At 39.0% G+C, this 15,180-nt stretch overlaps 1 protein-coding gene across 10 annotated transcripts in view; it reads right to left on the reverse strand.

Annotated features, from left to right (window-relative positions):
• Positions 1-15,180, reverse strand: part of PRCP (prolylcarboxypeptidase) — a 94,693-nt gene that overhangs the window by 37,949 nt on the left and 41,564 nt on the right. For all 10 annotated transcript variants that reach the window (XM_078156945.1, XM_078156947.1, XM_078156948.1 and 7 more), the window contains one exon: positions 522-662. In XM_078156945.1, coding sequence (XP_078013071.1) covers positions 522-662 — 141 coding nt within the window. The remainder of the gene's footprint in view (positions 1-521; positions 663-15,180) is intronic.

Raw genomic sequence — 15,180 nt, forward strand, 5'->3', positions numbered from 1 at the left:
AGAAGAAATACACATTAGCTCCTATTTGCTCAGGGAAAGAGTGAAAGGGGCCTGACTTGCTGAGGGACAGCAGGAGGGTGTACAAGAGTAGTGTGAAGGTGAAGGTCAGAGTCACTCCTTTTCAAGGACCACTGAGTCAGCAGTGGCCAGTAAGGGGATTGCTTCATCATTCAAAGCACCAAACTAATTTAGCACCGTCATACCTGTCATAGAAACTGCCATGGGAGCTCTGGCCCATGCTCTATGGGATGGCCCCTATATGCCCATCCCTATGCATGCTCCCTGAAGTGTAACCCCCCAATACATATAAAATAAGAGATTTGGACTAGGTAATCTTTAAGTACCCTTCTAGTTCTAAAACTATAATCCTACAAAAGTAAGCTTCTAGCTTGTTGTTACCACTAAACACATAAAACAGAACATTTCAAATTAAAATGGAATCTGCATATTCCTGCCTTCATCCAGTCCTCTCAGAAAGGCAAATTTTATAAACATGATAAGTTTCATAAGCTTATGCATACCGTATTTTTGCAAAACCATGTAATGTCCCCTTCATTTCCAGTGTAGAAAAGTACTGCACCATTATCATTCTTCCAGTATTGATCTGCTATTAAGTACCGTTGTTTAAATGTCAAATTAACATCAAATCCAAAATGATCAACCTGTAACCAAAATAAACAATATTTCAAAAAAGTAAATTAGAGTCAAATGTAGTTAAAGTAACTAAATGGCATCTTTCATAAAATCAAAACCTACAGAAAAAGACACATTAACAGTATAACAAGTCCATTTTTTTCCTTAATTTTACAAAATGAGATTTTTAGATGTTCTTTCAAGTTTAGTTGTCCCATCAGGACACAAAACTCAACACATTCAAAACTGAACTCACCATCTTCAATCCTACACCATCTCTCCTCCAAATGTCTCTATTTCATTGAGGCCAGCAGTGTCTCAGTGCCTTAAATTACACTTTGCACAACCAGTACACCCAATAATGGCCATTTGTATAGCATGCACACAATAAAGATCTTCTCTCTCTCTCTCTCTCTCTCTCTCTCTCTCTCTCTCTCTCTCTCTCTCTCTCTCTCTCTCTCTCCACACACACACACACACACACGATACTCATCCCCAGCCCATAACTATACAAAACCATGTAACAGAACATTAACTGAAAATGTAAGGTTGAGTAAAAAAGACTTTAAAAGATTCTATTTTCTAAGTGGCTTTGCCAGAAAACTAAACTGCCAGAAATAGAGAACAACCTCTTATCCATACCAAACACCAAATTAGCTTGAATTTCTTATTACCAAAGATATGTACATGAATCAACTGAGGCGAGCTAAAGGATTGTTTCCACTCTCCAAGTGATACAAAAGGGCCAGGACTGGGTGGGGAAAGGCTGCCCTCTGCTGGCAGATTGATTCAAGCCTATAGCTTTAGCTCTCCAAAAAAGATAGATATAATAACCATTTGTAAACCTTTTCTTGATTTTGAAAAATAATTTGACTTGATTCAAAACAGAAACCTACCTCACTTAAATGTAAGTGATATAAAAGCAGCATCAAAAGAACAAAATATAGTTCAGTTCCAACAGAGTTCTTCCCAAATAATGATGCTGAAAATTTTCAAATGTTATCATTAATGCTACAAAAATTAATCATTAAGAATGATTTGGTGGAAAGAAATAAAAAAGAAAAAATTCAATAACAATTAGGTATCAAAATAACACCATTCTAGTTCTACTCTGATGTCTCATTAGGACAGAGAATTAAACCTGAGTTCTTGAAGGCAATTCCAACCTACCTAAGCTGTGACATTTCCTTCCATGTTGAAACACCTTGAACTACAGGCCTGGTGATCTTCTGAAGTCCAGCCCAGATAACTTTGGAAAAGTTTATCACCAAGATGGCTATACCTTGGTAATTACTATCTCAGCCAAAGCAACTCACACAGAGCTCCTACAGCACAAAAGGCTTGCAATCTGCAATGTGGAGTGAAGGGAGTTTTATCTACACCAAAAAACCACAAATCCTTTAAGTACTAAAGTCATAATAACAATTTTAATTATAAAACTTCTAAAGAATAAATTTCACAGTATATGTCACCACATATGCAAAGTGTTATCTACACTTTGGGGGACAGTTACTGTTCCTGTAGCCCTTGAGAAGATAGTGATGAAGGCTATTATAGTACTGAGGGTGCCATTGCTAACTTGTGTGAACAGACATACCGCCACACACTATGTTAAGACTTCTAATAAACTATGTAAGGATCCAGTAAGTCAGTGAATCCCATTTTCCATTACTTTATTCCTGTCCTTCACCAACGCTTAAAGTTATTCTATAACTTCTATAAATCAAAAAATGAAACTCTAAATACCTCACAGTTATAAGATCACATCATTATTTTTAACTGGATCTATGATTTCATCCCTTATCGAGAAACTCCTCTACGAGTGTACCTTCTCTGAAGCCCACATAAGAGTTGTATGAGGCACTTGAAGGTTAAGTGATTTGCTCAAGATTACATAGTCAGTATGTGGCAGAGGCAGGACCTTCACCCAGGGCTTCCTGGCTCTATGACTAATCTATCTGCCTCTCTTATAATTCTCAAATAATTCTTACTTCTAAGAAAGAAATCTCTGGATATATATTGAGGCCCAACTATATAATGAGCTTTGTGTTAGACCCTGAGAAGGATATATATCCCTGGCCTCAACTGGAGTTTTTAATCAGAAGACACATTCACCTGAAAAGACAACAATATAAAGCTAGTCATCAGTGCCAAATTAATTAAATAATCAAGCCATTGGTTTATTTTTTAAATAAATATATATATGTATAATTCTGCTGAATAAAAACAAAATATATGGAACAGATGCAGTTATATGGGTCGGATGATAATATAATTAAATGGACTCAAGTGATTCAATGGACAAAACGAAAGACTAGCAATTAATGGCTCAATGACAACATGGAAGGAGATTTGCAGTTGGGTGCCCCAGTGATCTGTTCTTATTTTCATCATGACTCAGGTAAAGGCATAGATGGCATTCTTATTAAATTTGCACAAGAAACCAAAAAAAATGGCTAACACACTTGATGGATTCAAAAAGATACTAACAGGCTAAAAAACTGGGCCAAATTGAATAATCTAAAATTTAATATAAACATAAGGTCTTACACCTGAGTCCAAACAATTGAATTCACAAGTATAAGATGGGTAGGGAAGCAGTTTACATTAAGAAAATCTGGTTTTGGTGAACTGAAAGTTCAATAAGAGTCAACATCGTGACAAGACAACCAGAAAAGCTAATGGGATCTGGAGCTGCATTGAGAATCAGAGAGCAGCCAGAAATACACAAATGAAGGTATAGGGCTATACTCTGTCCTGGTTAGAGCACATCTGAGGCACTGTGCTCACTCCTACATTTGAGGAAGGACATGATATGCTGGAGACTGTCCAGAAGGATGGCAACCAAAAATGTGACAGGCCTCGGCATTGTACAATATGGAGACTGACTGAAGGAACTGGGAATAGAATGGGTAGCCTCTAAGAGAAAAAATTCAGGGGTGACAAGACAGCTATCTTCAAGTGTGTGAAGAGCTAGCATGTGGAAGAAAGATTAGACTTACTCTGTTTGGTCCCAGAGGGCAGAACTGGAAACAATGGGTGGAAATTGCCAAGAGTCAAATTTAGGCTTGGCTTGACATAAGGAAAACTTCCTAATGATTAGAGCTATCCAAAGATAAAGGAGACCCACCGGGGGATTAGTGTGTTTCCCCCCTCATTAGAGCCCTTCAAGTCCCTTTGGTGGGTAGCTGCTTTGTATTGGGTTAGATGAACCTTACATCCCTCCCAACTCTGAACTTCTCTAACGTGAATTTGTGTCTAACGAGGGTCCACACATACAACTTTTTTGTGTTATCTGTGACTGTTGTTAATGATGAGGCCAGTGATCGTGGGCTGCTAGACACAGAACTGGAAGGGGTCTGGGAGGCCATCTAGTCCAACCTCATCACATTACAGATGAGAAAACTGGGACTGCTCATGCTGGGCACCTTTGCTGAAGTACTTCTCTTTTGTTCCCACTTGGAAACGTCTCAGCTTCCCTTTCTTCATCTATAACATGAAGCGGGTGGATGAGACGGCCTCCCATGTTCCTTCCAGCTAAAGATCTATAATCTCATGCTTACATGGTATATGACCATATAAACAACAACAAAATAACATAAAGAGGTTTGATGAAAGCTAAAGTTGATATACTCTTTTCCAGCTGATAGAAAGATCTGGACAGACACAACTCTTCAAGTGCCAGTCAGGTTTTGATTATCTTTCCTACCAAAGAGAAGCTGACTTAGAGTGCCTGAAGGGCTATCATGTGAAAGCAAAAATCAAACTTGCTTTAAAAAGCCCAGAGAGCAGAAATAGGAGAAAATGGTCCCTCCTAACTCTAATTCCTGTGACTTAGAAGTTATGGAAGGGGCAGCTAGGTGGCGCAGTGGATAGAGCACTTGCCCTGGATTCAGAAGGACCTGAGTTCAAATCCTGCCTCAGATACATAACACTTACTAGCTGTGTGACCCTGGGCAAGTCACTTAACCCCACTGCCTAGCCAAAAAAAAAATAAGTTACAGAATTAGACAGGCCTCAGGGATCAATGCAAGTAAAAACTTCTTAATAATTGCAACTCTCCAAAACCAGAATGGGCTGCCTCACAATAATGATGACCTCCCCTTTAGGTCTTCAAAAGAAACCTGGATGACTTACTAGAGAGATATTATTGAGGGGAATCAAGTTTCAGATGGGGGTGAAACTAAATGACCTCTGAGGTCCTTTCCTCTCAAGATTCTCAGGAGACATTCTTGTTACCCAAATAAATTTGGGGATAGGAATTCCATGCTTTTATCTTCTACTCTCTTTTCTGACCTTCTCCTACAACCAGGAACATCTCTTTTCTGTAGGAAAGGAGATTTAAATTGTAAGTAAAGAAATAAACTTTTTTTAAAAAGTAATAAAAGTAGAAGGATTAGAGTTTCAAGCAAAGAAAAGTAATGATACAGAGAGTGGTGGAAATTTCAGGATAGAAGAGGCCTTATATCATCCTATAACATAGACCTATTTTTTTCCCCTGATATGAATACCTTGAAAGAAAAAAAAAAGTCAACAGAGCACAACTGGTCTTAAACTACGTGGGCATTCAATAAATATTATTTTAATTTAACATAAATTTGAAAATTTTAATGGTTGCAATGTTCTAAAATAAGAACATCCTATGTCTACAATTTTCTAGATACAAAGCGGACAATTCCTAAAACCAGGAAGTAGAAAGTGGAGCCAGATAGCAGCTAAGTATTTCAACAGATGAAGACAGCTATCATAGTCTAACTATACACTCACCTCCAAGGAGGGGGAAAAAATATGTTTTTCACTAGAGATCCTGACTAGTAGTAGGAAATACATGGGTTCTAATTAAAAGCTGGAGCTTTAAAAATTAAAGTAGAAAAATAATGCCCTACATACACTAAGACCAAACCTAAGATCAATGGCCCCTCCCAAAGGCTATTACTAAATAATGTCATGAGAAACATTTTGAAGGAGAGAGGCAGTGAGGATAATGGAGGGAGGATGGACCTCAGAGTCTGTATCTTGCTTCTAATACACACTGTATCTAAATCAATTAACCTCTCAGTTCTCCAGGAAGCCCTCTAAGACCATAAGTTGCAGATCAGGAGCCAATCTCACCATAAATAAATCAGAGAGTTAACCCCTCTTCCCCCAAAAAAATCTTTTAGAAGCATCATTTTGTATCAACATCCAAAAAAGCAAGAGTCTAAATCTCTGATAATCCTAAGTCATCATATACAGCAACAAGAATACACAAATAACAACTTCCAGGGACCTCAAGAAGCTTTGAACCAGTAACTTTCAGGAGTGTTAAGCCTTCAAGCCAATAACTATGGACCTAGTACATATTATATATATCACCTGTGATAAAATTAAAAGCAAAGCAAAAATACTAAAGAACCACAAGGGGGTGCTATTGTACAATCCAGCTCAGATAACTGGTGAAGGAAAAAAGAGGGAAAAAAAGATGTTAAAGCTCATTGATTTGGGTTTTTGTGGGATGTTTTGGTTTTGTTTTTGCTTTGGATGGGAGTTGGGGGCTTGAGTAGGGAGGGAGCCTTATTTTTATTATTTTAAGCCAAAATGTTTTTAAATGAGATGTAGTCACATAATTAAAATATGGCTCAATCAACCTGACTGGAGACTTCAATAATTAAATAGGTTTATATCTAGATATAATTACATATCAAGCTGGAAAGTGTTCCAGTATGGCCCATTATATGCCTATTGTCCAAGGAACAGCTTTGGCTAAGTCAGAGGCTCCTCATCAGCTTAGCTGTAAAGTGATTAATTTTTCAGCCACAGTGACTCCTGAAAACCATTTCCTAAGTTATAGAAGGGTCGTGATATGTTCCACAATATGTTTCATAATATCCTTGAAATACCTTGGTATATTTAGGAAGTTGGATTATACAATGTTTGTATACTATAATACAATTTTGCATATAGATATATTTAGGTATAATGTGCTTAGATATCATTTACATTTCAACATATTTCATTTATAATAATACTACATAATAATACATAACAGAATTGTGATCTTGTTCACGTGGACGTTTCCTCCACCAAAATAGGTAATAGCCCTTCTTGACTTAGTCTGTAAGAGTGGCTACGAGAGAAGAATTCTTTACCCCACGGCCAACCTAGTGACTTGGCTAGGCTGATCTTTAGACAACAAATACACATTAAGTCACTAGGCCTATACTAAAGGCTTGCCAAAATCTGCATTCTTTTACACAGCATTTAAGAGTTCAGGTTTACTTCCACAACAGGATAAGTTACCACAGGAGGACTTTTTTTTTTTGAGGCAAACAGGGTTAAATGACTTCCCCAGGGTCATACAGCTAGTTAAGTGTCTGAGGCTGGCTTTAAACTCAGTTCTTCTTGACTCCAAGGCTGGTGCTCTATCCACTGCACCATCTTGCTGCCCCCACAGGAGGACTTTCACAGAAGGTTTTATTTGGAATAACAAACTCAATACTAGCACGCTAGAGTCCAATCAAATAGGCCTTTTTACCGTTTCTCATACATGGCCCTCTATCTCCCATCTTTGTGACTTTGCCCTGGTCCTCCTCCATGCCTGGAATGGACTCCCTTCTCACCTCCACCTCTTAAGAATACCAAGCTTCCTTAGCAGCTTAAATGTCACCTCCTCCATGAAGCCTTTGTTCATCCTCCCAGCTATTAGTATCTCCCCTTCAATATTTCATATGTTGCTCTCCCTCACTCAATGGTAAGCTCCTCCACAACAGGAACTACTTCATTTTGTCATTGTATTGCCAGGATCTAACACAGGTACTTGACAAAAGGGGTGTGTGTGTGTGTGTGTGTGTGTGTGTGTGTGTGTGTGTGTGTGTGTGTGTGTGTTGATGGATATTTATACCACCTATGTCTGAATAGAAATCTTATAAAATTCTCAAAACTAACCCACCATGAACAGATCAGGTTCATAACTGTTTTTACAGTCTTATATAGCATAACATTAAAGTAGTACTGAAATACCTACAATAGCAACAATGGCCACAAAAAAAATTCCTAGAAAAATCACTTTCACAAACGAATGTTTACTATGTGATTCTGAGTTGGTGATGAGGTAGACTGGTAGGTAGGGTTTGTTGCAGTGATCTGTATCTATGTTTAAATGGTGTTTGGGGAGCTAACACAGGTCTAATGAGGTTGGGGGAGGGAAAGAGGAATGTCCTTTTGCCCACTGAATCACATGCCTAAAGGAAAGATTAATAAGCAGATAGGATGAAGAACTGAGAAGTGTCATTGCCAGAACATCTTTAACAAGCAAGGTTCCTCGGAAACAACAGGACTCAGAGGAATAGACAGGGAACTGTCAGGAAAAAATTAATTAGAAATAAAGCAGAAAGAAGCACCTTAGTAAAGCCTAAAGACTACCAATTTATGGAATCAGTACAATATGTCTACCCCTAAAACAGTATGGGGGGGGTGTAATTAATCCAAAGAACAACGCATAGGGTAAGAGCAACTACACTGGAGACATAAAGGAGAGAGAATGTCTGGAGAAGGCAAAGTAAGGTAGGACCAATATGGGATAGAGGTTACAGAGAAGAAAAATTTCAGCTCAGTACAAGGAAGAACTATATAGAACAATGAGAACTGTCCGATAATACAATGGGCTACCTCCTGAAGGAGTGCATTCCCTGTCACTACTAGAAGCACTTAGGTGACAGTATGACAGTATGAGGATTTGTTAGCTATGAACATGGTAGAAAAGAATACTATACAAGGTATAGGATGGGTGGTGTATAATTAGGCCTTTGAGGTCCCCTAGGGCTGATTTGATTGAGTTGAGATAAGGCATTTGCTTGATCTAAGCAAGTTTAAAAATCAATGCTTGCTAAATCCCTACCATGTGTTACCATCTCCAGGAAGCTGGAAGCTTCACTTTATAAATAGCTATGTGCCAAAGAAGTAAGAATTTTCTGACATTAAAAATGTGCTAATACAAAAAAGTAATATGAAAACATATCTTTCACCGTATCTCTATGTACGCTGGGGCCCTAGTCAGATGCAGCAAAAGTATCTACTGGCAAGGAAACTCGAGATCCAGGGAGACCTCTAAGGGGTAGAACTGAGAAGTCACAAGACACAGCAAGGCAGTGTGCTGGACTTGGGGCTGCTAGGTGGTATAGTGCTTAGAGCACTGGCCCTGAAGTCAGGAAGACTCATCTTCTTGAGTTCAAATCTGGCTTCAGATACTTACTAGCTGTGTGGCCCTGGGCTGGTCACTTAACCCTGTCAGCCTCAGTTTCCTCATCTATAAAATGTGCTGGAGAAGGAAATGGCAAACCACTCCAGCATCTTTGCCAAGAAAACCCCAATTGGGGTCACAAAGAGTCAGATGTGACTGAAAAATGATTGAAACAAACAATGAACGTGCTGCACTTGAGGCTATGAGAATTCCAACAGGAAAGAGAGGCCAACTGCCAGGCAAGCCTTTCTCCCTTAGAAGCAGTGAGTTCTCCCCTTCCCCTTTCCTGGGTGATTGAGGCTGTGGAAGATTATACCCTTTCCTGTATGGGGAGGCTCCAATTGAATATCAGCCTCTTAAATTAAAACAGGTGGTAGTAGGAGTAGTGTGATTCCAGAACTAAATAAGATATCCATTACATGCAATAATTTTGAAAATCAAAACAATGCACAATATGACTAGCAAAAAGAGGTGCAAATACCATATCATATAAGGTACAAAGAAGGAGAAAGAAAGGTCACTATCAACTTAATGGATGCATCAGTGAAAATTTCCTAGAGGATGGAGAATTTGAATTGGCTTTCAAGAATGAGTAGGAATTCAGCCAGTGTCATTTTAAAGAAGCTTTGTCATTTTATCTTGCTGTAGACATGAGGAGTAAAGCAAAGACACCATCAACAAACACAACCACATTTTAAGTGATGTGTTACAAAGGATGAAGAAGTAAATTCCATAAAGAATTTTATGAGATCCTCCAAACCAAATCAATAGGTAACAGAGCTATTAAAAAGAAAAATAGCTACCTCAGGAGGTTTCCCCTCTCCAAAGGTCTTCAAACAAAGGCTTGTTAGATACATGTTGTGTAGAGGGAATATTTTCACACTCAGGTTGGATTAAATGGCTTCCGAAGATCCTTCCAACTTGGAGACTTATGATACCTGGAAACTCCAGCGGCTCCCTCACCCCTCTAACACAGGACTTTGTCATGTTTACCTAGTCTAGGGAAGCCTATGGACCCCTTCTCAGAATAAGGTTTTTAATTCATAAAATAAAATACATAGGATTAAAGAGGAAACCAGTAATACTGAAATAGGGTTATCAAAATATTTTTCAAAAACAAGTTTCCAGGCCTCCAATTAAGAAGCTCTCTACCCTAGCATATGATACAAACTCTTCTTTTTGGCTTTTAAGGCCCTTCACAACCTGCCTACAGCTCTCTCGTGCAATTTACCATCCAGTCAAACCAGCCCACTTGCTGTCCCTCCCAGACAGCATTCCAAATCCCAGCTCCATGACTTTGCATGGATTGTCTTCAGTTCCTACAATGTAACCCCTCCTTATTTGCACCACTTAAACTCTCTAGCTCCCCGCAAAGCTTCAAAGTGCCATCTTCTACACATCTGTCCTTAGCCCACCAGCTGCTAGTGCCCCTCCTCCAATGATCTTGTACTGTATATAGTTTGTATTTACTTAAATGTGAACGTATTGTTTCACCCTATGGGGCTGTTTTGTTTCTTCTTTGTATCCCTAACTGCTGGCATAGCATATGCACTTAATACATGTTTATTGATGGATTATTACAAACACTGGAATGAATAAATGAGCAATGAGCCTAAAAATACAATCAAGGCTGAGATTATTCTATATCACTTAGATAACATATAACTCCTTGTTTTAAGATAAATTATTTGATAAAATAAAATATATACATGCCACCATAAAGGCTTTTAGTACTCTGAAAAATAAACCCTTTGCAGAGTTCTGATACAGTAAAAAAGAAAGCAAATGTCTACAGGGAATTCCACAACAAAAAGTACAGTTCTGAGTCCATTGTCAAACAGTCTCAGGAGGCTTACTTATAATGTTAAAAACTATACTCCACACGAGAAAAACACCAACCTTATTGTTTTAAATCTTCATCCTGCCTGAATGATAAGGTCACTGTGAAAAGATACAGGAAGAAAGGAGGATATCCTCACATGAAACCAAAAGGGCCAGCACAATGGCCACAAGGTAAAGAACTACAGAACGGCTTCCTGTGATTAGGTTCTGGTTCCTTTGCTACAGGATTACTATCTTTTCAAACAACTGTTGACTGTTCCTGAAGATAAACGGAGAATTTCTTTTAATGGTTATGGATTGCTCCTTAATTCCCACCAGCCATCTTACTCAGGATGTCTGAAGGTCAAAGGGAGTCACAGGTGACTCCCCATGTGCGACCCTGGCAGGCCAACATGAACTAGATTGGATAGAATCCAATTCACCAAAGACAACATTAAGGACCTACAACTTGTACTAAATTAGTTAACTCAATTCTGCTTCCTTAAAAATCACATTTTTTACTCTATCATCTTATGTTTATATTAGAAGTTTATCACTAAAAGTACAAACCAACACTGAAACCATCATGGTATAATTCAAAATACATTCAGAAACTCAGATAAATGGGGGCAAAAGTTAACTCAAAAAATTTATTTTCCTTAGAGATCTAGTCATAGGCTTATTGCCATAATACTTAATAATACTTAAAAAATTAAAACTATGTAGGTATCTTCACAACTCTTTTTTATACTGAACCATAGTGCTATGGTTCTGTATTCTATTAAAAATTCTAATATTCTACAAGTAATTTTTTAATCACACAATTCTGCCATCTGGGAAACAATGATAAACATTTCTTTGATTTAAGATACCTTTTCAATAAAGTACGTTTTAAAAGAAAAAGAAAAAACACTTCAAAAATTATCACCAAGACAAGCTTCAACTCAAAGAGTCATTTCTTTTAAAATATCTGTCAGTAACATTAAGACTAGAGCCTTGACTAGAGCAAGGCCAGGTGTTGCCACACAGCATTCACTCACCCACCTGAGCAGGTTATGCATAAGGGCTTCTAGCAGACCACCCACAAAATCAGAGCTATTTTTCCAAGGGGCTGAAGAGGCAACAGGCCAGAAGGCAGTCCTCCTGCCCCACAAACAATGCTGCCTCCCTCCCATTCACCTAGAAACAAGCTCTTTAAAAACCAGCAGATGTCTTCTAGCCATCTGCCAGTTAAAATCTTAGCTCAATGGAGTTATTTAGTATACTGACTCTCAATCTCAAACTATCCGTGTAGTTGTGAGTGACCACATCAAGCCTAGCTTCACCCTTTGTCACGTGAATTTTAGACCACTCAGCCAGAATTTTAGGTATTATCAGGACAGTTATCTTGTTACTGTCCCTTAGAGAACTAGTTCCTAGCATGAAACTTCACGGGTCTACACATTCCAGTGAGGAGTAGATAAGAATATCTGAAGAAATCTAATTTAGCAGAGCTGTGGCATGACAGATAACTGACACTGTTTTGTTGTCTAAGGAATCAATCCAAAACTACATTCGGGGAAGTGGGGTAAAAGAATGAAGAGTAGGGGGAAAAGGGAAAGCCCAGCTAACTATAATAACTATAATAAATACCAACTAAAAACCATTCTAAAGTAATTCAATTACCATAATTATGATATGCAGTTACTATAAATATATTCCTTCCCTTTACAATTATCAACTTTGTAGCCTGGAATTACATGGCAGCTAGAGTTACTCTCATGTGATGATTTTATTCCACAACCTGGAATCCCCAAGGTTTTCTATTTTAGAATATTCCTTTCCAACTGTTTTAAATCAATAAAGAATGTTTAAGAACACAGGACTAATCACTCTTCACAAAGTCCTAATGTCCCTTCACTCTATTAGAATAACCACCCAAGGGGCAGCTAGGTGGCGCAGTGGATAGAGCACCAGCCCTGGATTCAGGAGGTCCTGAGTTCAAATCCAGCCTCAGACACATAACACTTACTAGCTGTGTGACCCTGGGCAAGTCACTTAACCCCATTGCCTAGTCCCCCCCCCCAAAAAAAAAGAATAACCACCCCCCCAAAAAAAAACCTCAGCAAGGAACCCTGCACCATAATGTAAACCTATGAACACAGTTGAAAAACCAACAAAAAAGCCCAAGAGAAGCAAGGAAAAGGAAAGCTACAAGTACTATACATGGCTGTTATTGTTGAAATCACAATTAAACACAATCTAATATAAGGACAATTATTGTGTAAACAAAATGTAGCCAAGGGCTGGGGAGAGTCTACAATGATCCTATGTAGAACTAAGCATCTACATAATGGGAACCTTAAGGAAGGTTTTAAAAGTTTTCCTTCCACACCATACCTATCATTTTCTTTATCTTGCTTAGAGTCAGTCAAATCAATAAACATTTGTTAAGCACCTACTATATTTCTGGAACTCTAGGCACTGAGCTGTGGAACAAATACAAATAAAAACAAAGACAGTCCCAGCCTTGCAGAATCTTACTTTTTTGTTTGTTTTGGTGAGGCAACTGGGGTGAAGTGACTTGCCCAGAATCATAGGGCTAGTTAAGTGTTATGTGTCTGAGGCCAAATTTGAACTCAGGTCCCCCTGACTGCAGAGCTGGTACTCTATCCACTTCTCCACCTCGATGCCCCAACGAGCTTACTTCTAATGGGGAAAGACAACACCCACAACGAAGCTGAATAGGGGAGGGGAAGGGAAAATACCCAGAGTGAGGGCATGCAGGAAAATTCCAAAGAAGTCCAAAAGCAGTACAGCTTTGGGAAATGGGGAGAAAAAGCATGCTGAGCCTCCTACTCATGGCCCTGCCCTCTAGTCAAAGGGAAAAGGGGGTACTGATGAGATATGAGTACCAGGCAGATTTAATCCTACAGCATAATGAGATTTCCCAATGATGAGTTTTCTGGACCGAAACTGGTAAATCTATTATGACAGTTTACTCCTCTTTCCCACTTAAAGCTCTCTTGATCAAATATAATTCCTGACCCTCATTAGATGCATCCCATTAATCCTCAATCTTAGGTCAGAAATTCAAATCACATTCTTTGATACCATGTTCAAAATCATATCTTCCTTTCTCTTCTGGAGTCTATCATCTCCATTTAGTAGCAGTGATTAAAAAGCCACCACCTATATACTTAAAGGTATCCAGTTTCCTGCCCAGGACCTCAGCTCTCTTAAGAGACTTGCTAGGTCCCTTCTGGTGACATTATTTATGCTCACATGAATCACTAGAAGTGGGCTTAGTCATCAAGTTAAACAAGTCCCAGATACATAGTAATGGACCACAGTGGCAGCAAAGTGGTCAGATACATGAAACCCAGGAAAGTGGACATCAACTTGGTAGTGGCAAAAAGTAAAGGAAGGCCCAGAGAGGCCTTTTTGCTTACAATAATCTACAACTGAATGGCCTTTCTGCATTGCTGCCAGCACAGCTGCTGGTGATCACTGGACAGCTCCTTCCCAGGAAAGGCTTAGAGCAGCAGTAGTATCAAACTCCAGTAGAAAAGACAGCCACTACCTGCCAGCACATACTGACTTAGAAAATCACATATTAACTTTATTTATGTTCTATTGTATTTTGATTTACTTTCCTAAACATTTCCCAATTACTTTTTAATCTAGTGGGCCTGTGGAGAGCAGGCTGAGTGTTTAACACCCATAGCTTAGAGGAATATGGGTGGTGTTGGGAAGCAGCTTGATTTCTGGCGATAAAAAGCAGATGAAATGGTCTACCCAGACACCAAAGAAGCAGACCCCAGTGGCAAAGGGAGGCCTAGTGCAGCTGTCCCCTTTTTGTTACTGTAATCTGGAATTGACAGGTTCCATCCAGATTGCTACCAGCAGTACCCAGGGGTTGACAGAAAATTCTTAAAGGATAATTCTGGGCATTGACCCTGGCACTGGGACATGCTGTATGTAGGAGAGTAATGATCTTTTAGTTACATGACTACAGAAAACTCTATCCTGTGATGAAGACTGGTGAATAATGTATAGAAAGCATCATGCTTTTCCTAGCGCTACTTTTGTTCATGGTCACCTCTTTATATCAGGAGGCCCACTATAAAGAGCAAAGATGTGTGGAATCATCCACCACATGGACAAAATCATTTAGATGTGGGGTTCACTCGTTCCAACATGGGGAGATAAAACCTGGGGCTTCTGGTCTTTGTCTTCCTGTATTCAGTCACTCTTTCAGGGGGTAATTGAGCGGCCTGTTTCTTTTGTTTTGTTTTTGCTGTATTTGAGATTTGGTTTTTCCTTCTCCAGTGCTGCCTAGGCCAGGCTTCTTGGGATGTCCAAAATAGCCCTAAAACCATAAGGTACTCTGAAAGAGCTCTAGAACCTTGTCACCAAGGGTTAGGATGTGGTCAGAGTAATAGCTACCAGAGACCCATTGCACATAAGCTGGTCTAGTTCTTTTCCTTAATAAATAATTGTGTGTGTGTGTGTGTGTGTGTATACAT

This window comes from Phascolarctos cinereus, unplaced genomic scaffold, assembly GCF_003287225.1.
Source record: "Phascolarctos cinereus isolate Bilbo 61053 unplaced genomic scaffold, phaCin_HiC Scaffold_726;HRSCAF=1367, whole genome shotgun sequence".
NCBI classification, from domain to species: Eukaryota; Metazoa; Chordata; class Mammalia; order Diprotodontia; family Phascolarctidae; genus Phascolarctos; species Phascolarctos cinereus.